This window comes from Pagrus pagrus, assembly GCF_965226575.1.
Source record: "Pagrus pagrus genome assembly, chromosome: 19".
NCBI classification, from domain to species: Eukaryota; Metazoa; Chordata; class Actinopteri; order Spariformes; family Sparidae; genus Pagrus; species Pagrus pagrus.
The window spans coordinates 25,715,964-25,729,219 of NC_140203.1; the positions used below are offsets into that span (position 1 = coordinate 25,715,964).

At 39.6% G+C, this 13,256-nt stretch overlaps 1 protein-coding gene across 1 annotated transcript; it reads left to right on the forward strand.

Annotated features, from left to right (window-relative positions):
• Positions 1 to 84: 84 nt before the first annotated feature.
• Positions 85 to 6,342, forward strand: pomk (protein O-mannose kinase). The gene is made up of 3 exons (XM_084382554.1): positions 85 to 218; positions 3,134 to 3,415; positions 5,466 to 6,342. The coding sequence occupies exons 2-3, from the start codon at positions 3,134 to 3,136 to the stop codon at positions 6,234 to 6,236; spliced, it is 1,053 nt and encodes a 350-aa protein (XP_084238680.1). The 5' UTR covers positions 85 to 218; the 3' UTR covers positions 6,237 to 6,342.
• The last annotated feature ends 6,914 nt before the right edge of the window (positions 6,343 to 13,256 follow it).

The window sequence follows — 13,256 nt, forward strand, 5'->3', positions numbered from 1 at the left end:
CACATTCGGTGTTGTTTTTGTTGGATTGTTGGAAACACTTTTATTCTGTAAACCTGACCGGAAGCAATTTTCCCCAATCCGGCTCCTCGGTGCTGGTGAAATGAGTGAAAACATGCCTTATACCACAAAACATATTGAATGTTTTCTCTGGTACTAGTAGCAGACAGGCTGTCTTCCTTTGCTGAATCATTACATCATGTGAACGTGTGGTGTGGCAGGTATGTTGGTGAATGACGCTACATTTTGTTGACGTAGCTAAATCTATCATTTCTGTCTTGTTGTTACTTTGACTTGACGTAAAACATGCTGTGCCTGTTAAAGTTGGTGGTGAGTGGTCGTTAAACAAATGTCCGACGCATCTAGTTCATAACCGTCATACTACGTATGCCACTAGCTACACCCATCGGTATTCTGTTACAGTACCTTATAATACCTTCCGGACAACTGTGGCTATTGTGCATGCGCTCGGATGTAGCTAGTACTGTGAAAAACTATCGGTACTGAACAGCTTCTGTCGGAATCTGTGTGAAAAGGTTGCTTCTAGCAGCGAGCCTCACTGTTGGAGCAGGGTTGGGTACCTTTCAAGAGAACCACCATCTACAAAAACCCGGTTTTTAGCTTAAGTGTACAGAGACACCGTGGTGTCACACTTATTTTGATGAGCCAGTATGGAGTTCGAAGAGTAAGGATGAATAATACAACAGAGTTTATGTCTAAGTTTGAACTGTTTTGATATATGGTGACATAGAAGTCCTAACCAAATGTAGTTACTTGGTGTACCAGATCAATGACCAAACAATCAGAGATAGATTTTTGGTTTATAATCAGAGGCTTAGAGGTAATGGAAGCCCTCTACACTCACTGATTATCAGCTTATTTAAATTTCAATAAGTCGTGATAACACAACAGAGGCAATAAATCAAACATATGTTATTAGAAATTAGGGTTAACACCTAAAAGATCCAGAGCAGACAGGGAGGAGGAGACGGAAAAACATAATAACATTGTCACATCTGAGAAACTCAGGAGGCTCTTCAGTAAACATCATAGTCCGGTTAACTTCAAACCTACCAAGACTCAGGCAGAAACTTGTCCATCCTAAGGACAAAACACCCAGGCATAAACAGAGTAATGTAGTCCAACTGCACAGATTTGGACATTGCGGAGACAAAACAACCTCTCCATAAACGAATGGCACAACACAGGAGGGCGAACTCCTCAGGTCAAGACTCTGCTGTCCACTTACATCTGAAGGAGACAAATCATTCTTTTGAGGACAACAATGTAAACATCTTGTCCAGAGAAGACAAATGGTTTGAAAGAGGAGTAAAGGAATCCATCTGTGTCAAACTGGAACGACTGTCTTTGAACAGAGGAGGTGGCCTAAGACATTACTTATCACCCACCTACAATGCTGTACTGAGTTCTCTCCCCAGACAGCTTAACAACCACTCACACCTGGGCTCACCTAGCCTTAGCAACCCATATGAAGGCCGGTTTGACCAACAAGTGGCCCTAACGACTCTGAAACTCAGATCACGTGTCCTTAACGACTCTGTAAGGACACTCCCACACAGAGTTTAAAGCCAGCCAACTCCTCTCCAGTTACTTAGAACTGAAGAAGGCTCTTGGATGAGAAGTGAAACGTCTTCTATAATACTTAAGCTAGACAAAGACGTATTGATAATTTAAGGCCTATAGCTTTTATTAACAACAATGCTAAACTGTTAACACTTATATTTGCGTAGAGATTTAATTTAGGCCATATGATTATTGATTATTTGTCAATCTGGTTTAGTTCGTGAAAGGCACATAAGCAATACAATTTGCATAATTTGGGATTTGATCGATTACAATGATTTTATTGATGAAAATTGGTTACATTTTGGATTGTTCTAAGACATTCGTAATGGCAGCCTGACCGTTCTTCAGTGCTGACACAGCACTATGGAGATAGCTCAGGCAATTCGAGACCAAGCCCATAGAAATGCAGACAGGCTGTCCCCTGGAATGTACTGTACGTCAATGTCGCCCTCATATTAGAGCAGGCAATACAGGTCTGTCAACAAATACAAGCAAAGGGGCACTGCAATCCTTCTGGATGAAAAGCACTATAACATTTACATTTTTCAACTGCTTTCAATGAGTCGTTTTCATATATAAGGGCTTATGTTAATGTTTATGTTGCTTTTACTGCGGTTGATTGTTATGGTTGAGTTCATTTTGACTACTTTATATTGGGCATGGGCAATATGGCTGAAAAGTCTATCCTGACAGTGAAGTTTCATATTGGTAGATATTGATAATTCCATTTTTATCATTTTTAAAGAGCAGGTGAAATAAAGTTTAATTTCTCTTTATTTTGATTCAACCACTTTATCAAGGCACACAGGTAATAATTTCTATGATAACACAACCATGAAAAACACACAATAAAAGTATGCAGATAAATCAAAATACAGTCAATACCGGTGAGCTGACCCGTCTTTTTTTATTCACAATTTCCTCTCCGTCAGCACTTGTTTTCTCACTCTGGTGTTAATGGGTCGTGTTTTTCTTGCAGTGTGTTTGTCAAACAGTCAACCAGTGGCAAAGCTGGGTTGGAGGATTGTGAGTCGTAAACCAACCACTTTTGCTGTTGCAGATGCAGGTCTCTGGGCTCATACGTAGAGCAAACAGGCCAGGTGGAGGAGTAGGGCAGCCCAGAAACACTGCATTTGATATAAATGATGAACCTAACATCGGGCTGAGAAGCAGAGTTCCTCTCTTGTTTAAAGAAACGTTTTGTAGATATTGGCATTTTGTGCGATTTAGAGTCCTCCACAGTTACTGAGTGATTATAGTGGTAATGATGTTGTCCAACCTTGACGTAAGGCTAAATTGTTTCCAAACAACTACGCAGTATGGTGAAAAGCCTTCTGTTATAACAAGGTAAATACAGTATTGTATAATATGGGAATACATGTGCACATTTTCTTTTTCACCATGACAGTTTTCCTGGAAGGCAAACTGTCGTGGTGAAAAAGGTTTGGAACTTTTAACCAGAGGAGGCAGCAAAACACTGTTTTTCAGCCTGGTTTTTAAGTACTAGTAAACTCAAATTCTTCTTTCCCACCTTTGTTTTCCATTTCAGATGCAGAGCACCATGAGTCGGACCAGTAACAGTACTATATCTCACAGTGTTCCAGTGGTGGTGGTTTGCCTTGCTGCTTTGCTCCTCAGCAATGCCCTGATCTACCTGTATCTAAGCTCTGTGTATCATGCTGACAGGCAGCTGATGTCCTCTCATGTAGGCTGTACACCTCAACACTTTAAAATGGTGACCATGAAGAACTGCACCCCCTGGCTCCAGTGTGCACAGATAAATGCAGATGTCCGCAAGCTGAAGCTGATAGGCCAGGGAGCTGTTAAGAAGGTAGATGGTCCTTTACACTATGTGTTGGCATAGTTTACCGTGTAAAATGAATTATAGGAACAATTGGAGACCATCTTGCAATGGTGTCACACCAGTTGCGATGTTGACGTTCCGATCCATGATTAGCCAATAGTCATTATTGCATTATCACATTACTTCTCAGTACTCAGAGGGGGTTCTTGCTTAAACCATGTCCATCCCGAACTCAGTTTTCATTTTGAGCTAAGTCTTGTCAATTCTCCCATCCAGGACTTCAAATGATATTGTAGTTATAACTGGGGTCGGGGAAAACTTGTTTAATGAAGCATTTGTCTAAGATTCTTGATCCGCCGACAGAATAAAATAAGTGATTATAATGCATCTTTAATAATGTGAGGTCGACAGAATGAAAAAGGCTGAACTGAACTGCAAAGGCACAGTGAACTGGACTGCATACACTGCGCATAAATGTATTTACATTACTTGGCAGTTGATCTTGAAAGAAGACAAGCATTTGGCTGTGTTTTGGATTTAAAAACGTAATAATTAGGAAAGTGAACTAGAAAGTGAAATTAATTGTTAAACCAATTGAAGAGTCTAATGTTGGCCATGCAGGGCACCAAACTACAGCACTAGTGAGGCAGCCAACCAACATGTAGTGCGATTCTTTACAAAACTTAAGGCAACTCTGTTCAGATGAAGAACACCGCTCAGTCCACATTCTTTTTCATTTCAAAATACTTGCTGGTGTACAGAGTTTTGGATAACGAAGGTTTTTACTGGTCATAGCATTTCAGCAGAGAAGGTGTTTTCCATTGCTAAAAACAGAACGTTAGCAACAGCACAGGAGAGAAGTCTGAGACCTTAGCCTGGGATGTTGATCAATAAATTATACATTTAATTTTTTGCACCCTAGGGCTGGGCCAATTCCAATATTTTCAAATTGGTATGAGGCTTATAGGTCCAATATACAACAATCAGTCTCATTAGATGTCAGGAAACAACTATTTTCTATGAAAAGATATTGTAGAGTAAATATGTCCTGAGCAGAGAGTGATGTCACACTCCTCTCCTCTCTCCTGTGTTGTTATCAAGCTTCTCTGTTTTTGTTTTTTGATAGCCGGTCTGGCCTTCGGAGCCATTGGACCACCCTCTTTATAGACACAACAAGCAGGGTTGTGTGTGTTCTGACTTGTGCCACTTTTGGGGACAAACACCAGAGTCATGACTGCATGTTGTATTTTACCTTTGCACCATTCATTAATGTCTGGATGTTGCCAGGGGCTTCAGCGCAATGTTAAACAATAAGGGAGACCATGGATCCCCTTTCTAAACGCACCATTGGAAGGAGAATGGACTGGATTTATCTCCATTTGTTAGAATGAAAGATTTTCGAGCAGTATATCAAATTTTGACCTGTTCTATAAATGAGTCACCAAATCCAAACTTCTGAAGTGTCGTAAATTGATACATTCTTTCACGTCGAAGGCCTTGTGTGCATCTTTAGACAATATAGCAGCTCAATCATGTTTGTCATAAGCGGCTTACAGAACAGTGAGAAATTTGTTGACATTACGGGGGAGTACCTGCCTAAAATAAATCCTCTTTGGTCTGGGTGGATGATATTTGCTATATGCTTTCCCAGACAATTTTTTAATACTTATTATTAATAGATCATCATTTAGTAGAGTAATAGGATCTAATAAAGCACATATATTGATTCACTAAGAGAGTATGTGAGCCTCTTGTTTTTAAAGTTTCTCAAATACATACAACAGGTGCAAGGACAGAAAGCTTTATAGAACTTTGGTCCAAAACCCGTCCAGCTGCCTTTCCAGTGGAAAATTATTTCATGGCTTCCTGTAGCTTAAGCAGCAAATATTTCAAGTCCGAATTCTCAATGAAAGCTGCATCCTGTTGAGGGAAGTAGAGAAAAACAAAAAAACTGATGTTCCTGTGTAGCTGTTGTTTTGGAGATAGTGTCATTATGGACTACATTCATTTCTTCATATATACCTCTTTTAATTATTAAAAAAAAACCTGACCTCAGCATCTGCTTTTCTTTCCCTAGGTCTATCTGGCAGAGTGGAAGGGTCAGAAGGTGGCTCTGTCCAAACTATCCTCTGTGGATTACCTTGATGACTTTCTCCATGGATTGTCCATGTTAGTGGCCCTGCAGGGCCCCCAGGTGGTGCAGTTGGTGGGTTATTGTCTTGAAGACAACAACCTGGTCACCGAGCACCACCCACTCGGTTCACTGATTAACCTGGATAGTGTTCTTGCACAAGAGCAGCACCAGCAACACAACACATGGCAGGTCCGGCTGAGGCTGGCTATGGATTATGTTTCTATCCTCCATTATCTCCATAACAGCCCAGCTGGGCGGCGGGTTATGTGTGATTCCAACAGTCTTGAGAAAACTCTCTCTCAGTTTCTACTGACGAGTGACTTTCACCTGGTAGTGAACGATGTGGATGCGCTGCCTGAGGTAGACCCGTCCAGAGGCTTGCTGGTGAAATGTGGCCACCGGGAGCTCACTGGGAACTTTGTAGCCCCAGAGCAGCTGTGGCCATTCAGAAATGAAGGGATGCCTTTTTCAGACGATCTCATGCCTGCATATGATGAGAGGACAGACATCTGGAAAATCCCAGACCTGACATGGTTTTTGATGGGAAGAGTACCTGGAGGGGATTTAGTCCATTTCCATCTTTTTCAGATCCACGAGAAGTGTAAGAAGGAAGATCCAAAGCTCCGCCCTTCAGCTCTGGATGTTTTGAAGGTGTACAAATCAGTCTACAGCAGCATGGTGCGAGACAATGCTGGCTTTAGAGACATGCTGTAGAATAAATATCTGACTCACTTCAGAAGACCATGTATGTAAAATAAAAAATCCAAGCTACAGTTTTTAAAATTTTGTGTATAATAAATTCTACTCAGTTTGGAACCAACTTTAGAATTGGACATTTATTTTTACAGTCTAGAGTTACTTGATTTCATTTATGTCTGTAGCGTGATGATGACTATGAATTGTACATTTTTCATGCTAAGTGAATAAGTTTACTGATCCATTATGACTTCTTGGCCATGAAAAAGGCTCTGCCATGAGTCGAGGTTGGCACTATTGGCTGGTTAAGTGGCAAGAGGCCACTTTAGATTAGGTAGGCCTAAAACCAACCCCACAGCCTGCCATTAGCAGAAAGTCACCCATCCCGGATGGTACTCACTTGAACCACGAACCACAAATTATAAACTACATTGAATGTAAACTTTACACAAACTAGTTTAAGAAGTAAAAAGTAAACCATTTAAAATATAAAGATCTCCTATGACAGGGGCAGTTCAGCATAATCTTGGTCAGGGTGTGAAGGGGGCTGAAAATTGAGGGACACGTATTTAGGAGAGCAAAATTAAAATTAGTAATCAATCTGACATTCTTCACATGTACAACAATGCTTTTCTCTTAAAGTGATAATAGTGACAGGTGAGTAGTGTCACCCTCTTTCTTCCCTGGAATGTCCAGACCTTTTCTCAGATTTATGGTCATCCTGTACCCTGTAAAAGTAATATTACAGTAGTTAAAAAATAACTACAGTATGATTTTATCTTTAAGTTCTTCCCAAACATCCAGTTGCTCAGTAGGTCATACAAACGGTTTACCCTGGATTTATTTGACAAAGGTTGCAAAGGCTGGAAAACTGCGTGGCATGTGAGATATATACAGTTTGTATGCACAATGTATTTGTCCAGTAAAGTAATACAATTCTGGTATTGTTTATGTTATATAAATGATTTGGCATGGATTTGGCTTACATTAAAGCTAAAAAAAAAAAGAAGTAATTATTTACTTTTCTAATATTTATATAAAATAAATGAATTACACATTAGCATGTACAATAGGTGTGCTACATGAGAACAATTTAGTATTAATTTATGGGCAACTCAGCACAAAGGTACTTCAAAACAAAATCGGTTTTGTGTCATTGAAACAGTAATTTATTGACACTGTCAGGGGAACTTTTTAGGGTGTTAGGTGTTAGGTGTTGGGGAGTACTACTGCATATGTGGAAAAAAACAGTACAAAGCCTTTTGTGGCTCTTGAGGAAGCTGCATGTAATCTGCTAAATGGCCTGCAGTGATGTCAGTCAGTAGCCAAGTTGCATTGTGGGTAATGTAGGTTTAAAAGGAAGAATGCATGGAAGAACAAACTGATATCTCTGGTCCTGCTGCTTTTTATAACTGTACATAATGACTCCAACTGTGTTATAGGAGCACAATGTTAGAGCAGTGGACGCTTTTCAAAATACCGCCTATATTACTCACAATGCAAATTAGCCACTGAGTGACATCATTGGAGGGAATTTATCAGATTACTTGCAGCTTTCTCAGGAGCCATAAAAGGTTTTATACTACCCTGTTCACATATGAAGCAGTACTCCACAAGACCTGTAAACACACTTCGACCAGTGGAATTGGTTGAGTTATCCTTTAAGAGGGCGTGGAGGTGAGCTTCCTGTCCTCTCACAACCAACATTAAGTAGGAAGATGCTGCTGGATCCAGAGTGAATGTCCATTGAAAATCCAACTTTAAACAAGCTTCATTGTGGTAAAATTGTGAAAATTAGACAGCTGAGTTTCATTATCCTCTCTTATTTAACTCTGTAACTTAAGTTAAGCTAACATTAGCTTTCATTACAATTACTTTGCCTTGCAGAAATTGTGAACATGTCATTCCATATTTGCCACCATGGTTGAGAGCCATGTATCACTTGCACACACAGGGTACAAGCGCATGAAAGCAGTTTCTGATCAGAGCCCAACCAATTTATATGTCTAACTAATAAGCTTCAGAGCATCTTTCTGCAGTGCAGCAGACAACAGAGCAATGGTTTGAGTCTGAGACAAGTGTTTAGTGTTTACTTGATGCTATTGTTACCCAAGAGCTAGGTGGTGAGATGCAATGCTGAAAAGTATATAAACAACATACCCATATTTTGCTGTTTTCTGACAACTGTCATCATCCTGCCCATGCTTATCACATATGTTTGCCATGTCAGCGACGTCCCGCACCAGCTAGTGTTTGTCAGTAATGTTCCAGTGACATAGCAGATTGAAAGTTGAGCTGTAAGCATCAGAGCATCTTTCTGCAGATCAGCAGAAGACAGTGTGGGGGTGTTTGGAGTCATTGTCTACAAGTTCAATGACACAAAAGAACACTTAATGCACTTTATTTTCCTGCTATTTTTTGGTGGATGTAAATGGACGAGGAATAAATGTGACTAATGATGAAATCCCAGCTATTGTCGGGTATAGTCATCATAAGGTCTTGTTCCCAGGCATCTTTTGTCCTGGCCATTGACCAAGGATTCACGTGCTGGATTAGATTCTATACTCTTGAACTCTGTCCTTTAAGGTTTGACCATAAACATTCTTCAAGAGGGAAGTTTGGTCTGAGGAGGTGAAATGTTGTATACTGTTCTATGATAAAGCTATTATCCTGTAAATATCTGAAACAGTTAGATCTAGGATTGTCAAAGTTTTTAATTAAAGCGTCGAAAGAGATGAATGACTTATTCACAAAAAGGTCCTTAAAAAAGTCTATGCCCTTTCTGTCACATCATTTAAACGCTGGGTCCATCAGGGCAGGAGTTAAAAAAGGGTTTGAAGTGAAGGGAGTGAGCTTGTTTAAAGTCAAAATGGTGCTGACATTGGGACCAAATTCTGAGTGTTCTGAACCACAGGATTTTTGAGATAATTGTTTCCTTTCACAGGTAAGAGGACGCACATTAAGGATATGGGTGAGGCAAGCAAACTTGAATTTATTTCAATGATGGACCAGACAGGGCCTATACCATCTCTAAATGTAGAAAGCCAGAAAGGCAGCTTAGAAAAGTTCGCTGACCAGTAATAATGTAACTAATTCGGCAGGGCTAAGACCCCAGCCAATTTAGAGCTTTGAAGAAATGTCTTCAAAGAATGCAAAATGTCATGAATCCGTGCAGTTTTTCTGTTCCAGATAAATGTGGATATTATTTCATCCATCTTTTTGTTTTTTAAATGATTTAGATAGAAAGATAGGCAGGGATCATTCAGAACAATTGCAGGAATCTGGGTAAAATTGTCATTGTAATTGTGTTTATGCGGCCTGCAAGAGAAATGGGTAAAGCTGAAAAACGTGTCAGATCTAATTTGGTCCTGTCAATTAAGGGACTGAAAATATATTTCAACCACGCTTTAAAAGTTTGTGTAATTTGCACCCCAGGATTTGTGAAAGATATTAGCTCTACCTTACATGGGAAGTGCGAATAGCTGACATCCATGGCTAACTGATTGACGGGGAAGGGTAAGGTTGTTGTTCAATTTAGTTTATATCTGGAAAAATAGCCAAATGACTGAAGCAGCTCCAAAACTTTAAGCATTGACCCGCCAAAGTCTTCTATGTATAAAAGGAGATCATCCGCATCTACAGTACTTTGTGATTGACATCATCCCTGCAATTCCTTCAAATTTCACCTTATGAAGATAGCCAGGGGTTCAATTGCAAAGTCGATGGGAAGTATTCCGATTGTAGGAGCCATATTTTTGCATTAGATTTGTTTTTTGTCTATTTTCACTTATTTCGGTGTGGTAACGTGACATGGGATGGACCCCTTAATTAATTAATCTATATAATTTCACCTGTCACCTGGATGTTGGGGTTAGAGAGAGGGGGTGACCTGGGAGCGCACATTTTTCGTTTACCGCACGTTTAGCTCACAGTCTTCTGCCAGTATTTTGTTCCTTTAATTTTTCAATAACATCTTTATAAACGGAACAACTTGGAGTAGACATTGATCACTGGACAGCGTGTAATAGAAAGGTTAATCCTCCCAGTCTCAGCCTCTCAGCGGCTGTAGGAAACAAGAAGCCGCTACACCGATACTATATTGTTTGTGCGGACTGACACTAAAGGTGATGAATGTAAAATCCTGATCCAGGAAATAAAACACAAGCCAAATTAAGTAAACATCAAACATTGGAAAATGACTGCCTGTTTGCGATAAAACGTCTGTGTGTATAATGGTAGTCATAACCTTTTTGAGGCAGAGTGCAAGAGCCTTCGTAGGATTAATAGTCTACATTCAATAAACTGATTCTGTCTCTGTATTGCTTTTACGCAACGTTAATAGGGAATTTGGGTTAAATTTGGCTATCAATTATAATGAATGATTATCAGGTTTAATTATAAAATATAATAAAAAATAAGATCCAATTCACATTAGATCGCCTCAGGAGCACCACCCTTAAAGAAGGGAAAAGATAGCCAATTCAATAATTCAGTCTCATAAAAAGGTACTAAATTGTCAGTTTGTAACTCTTAGTGAAATTACCAAAACAGCTAGTAATGGTCAAAGGATTTTGGAGTCGAGGTTAGAGTCGAGTTGGTAACATTCACTCTTGTACAATTAAATAGACAGCATGTACGTTCAAAAGTCTTTTATTTAACACAAAATGAAAACACAATATAACTAACATGTAATACTGTACATACAGGTGAGTGTGTGTTTCGTAGAATAAAAACAAAATGGTGGCTAGGGTTCAAAGTGCCACGCCTCCATTGCATGGACAAAGAAAGACTACAAACAAAATGGTTGATCAAAGGGGACTACAAGATGGCCGATCGAAGGGTTGGACTCAGATCCAAGATGTTGGATCACCACTTGTTTCTTTGACAGGAGAGAACAAAGAAAAAACGACTTGAGGAACAGCAGTGGGGACTCTCAAACCACCTGTTGGCTATAAACACTGAGCGACCAAGGGCCCTGGACAGCAACAAAATCATTGATGCCTTCGCACTCAACCACAACACCAGATGCATTGTTTTGTTATTAAGTCTTATGGTAAGTGCATGATTGTTTTTTTCTCTGTGCTTATAAATTTAATGAAGATATATATATTTAAATATATATTATTTAATCATATATGGGACGGAATACTGTTGATTAGACAAACTGTGTCTGTAGCATAATTGTGCAAAATTGTATATTCAGAGGTGGGTTCATGTTGTGTTTAACAGTCAAGGAGCCATACTGCGTATGTACACACGTGTCTACGCGTGTCAGGGGTGTTGTAATAGAAATTAAACTGTAGCTATTGGCACATTAATGGGAATATATATATATATATATGTATATATAAATATATATAATTTATTCACATACGAAACCGAGAGTTTGATTAGTCGAACCTGTGACCATAGCATAATTGTGTAAAATGTTATATTCATAGTTGTGTTCATGTAGGTAGGCTTGTGAACCTTACATCTATATCCCTTAATCTTGTCTTGTGTTTAACACAGTTGCGGAGCACATACTGCGTATGTGCATGCATGTGTATGTTTGTTGGGGGTGTTGTAATAGAAATTAAACTGGCACATTAATGGGAAACCCTAAATTTCAGGGCACCTTCACTGAAAAGTCAAGCAACCCCATAGCACCAGCAAAAGAAAATCTCTGGTGCTACCACTGGCTGCTCCTCATGGTGTCACTCATCCTCTGGAGCCGCTCTTCACTGCTAGAGTTTCTCCAGGCTTTTTAGTTATAGCAGATTGGCTGGCTCTGCCTGCTGCTGCTCTGCTACTGGGTGCAACTAGGACTTGCAATCTGCCGCACCAGCGTTTTACAAACCAGCGAGAAAACCACATGCACAACACCAGAGTGAGAAAATGAGTGCTGATGGAGAGATTGTGAATAAAAGAGAGGTTGCTGGTAAAGCAGTATTTTTATTTATTTGTGTGATTTTATTTGTGTTTTTCATTGTTGTGTTAACATAATTATAACCTGTGTGCCTTGATAAAGATAAAGGTTATATTCAGATTAAAGGTTAGTTATCAATATCAGCCCAATTGAAACTTCATTATCATGATAGGCTTTTTAGCCGTATCGACCAGGCCTACCCTCACCTGTGAGACGGTATATATGACATCTAACTTTATCCATTAATTTTTTTTCATTTGTCATCCTCTCTGTTTTTTTAGTTTGTATTTTGTTTAAACAAATCGTACACTGGGTGTACTGTTCATATATTACCCTTGAGATTTATGTTAGGGCTACAACAATCCCACTGCCACAGATCTCTCTCCAAAAACTGTGCATCTCTTGCTCTTTTAAACTCTCTAGGTGATAAATCCTTCAAATAGGGATAACTTTTTAGGAAGTCTTACCTAGTTGCACACATTATTTGGATTTAACCCCAATGCAAATGGGCAACGTGATAACATTAATGAGTGGAAAGGAGTTGGTTACCTCATCGAGAAAAAGGAGGGGTGCACCCTGCATGTAGCTCTTCATCTAACAGCTTTCTGTGGTTGCTCCTTGTTCCAATACTGTATGAAACTGTAATATATTTAACTAATCTGTTATCAACTAATGTCTAAATGACTATTGTTTTGCTGACGTTTTTTTAGGTGAACAATACCCGTAAGTGCTGAACTTACTAAACACATTGGGCCAGATCTACTAAGATCCCAAATTGCTTGTACTAATCTGCGTGCGCAATCTAGAAATTTGCATGTGGGGTTGAACCGCGGTTTGCGATTTACTAAGAGTGATTGCGTTAATGACAACAGGTGCAAACGTGTTGGAGACACGCCCTTTTAAATGAGGGTTTAGTGTGTTTCATGGTTTTTAGCATGGCGAGTTTGAGAGAGCGAAAGCGCAAAGTGAAATTGGACCCTTTGGAATTAGAAGTGTTGGTAGAGGAAGCGAATAAACATTTCAATGAGCTGCAGCAAAGGAATCTGACGGTCGCGCAAAGGAACGCCGTGTGGGAGAAAACCGGTGAAAAGTTAATGCTGTTGGAAAAAACAGGCGAACAGTGGATGAAG

Coding starts and splice junctions, on each gene's coding strand:
- pomk (XM_084382554.1), top strand. CDS start 3,134: ATGCAGAGCACCATGAGTCGGACCAGTAACAGTACTATATCTCACAGT. Junction 3,416..5,465: donor GCCAGGGAGCTGTTAAGAAG/GTAGATGGTCCT, acceptor TTCTTTCCCTAG/GTCTATCTGGCAGAGTGGAA.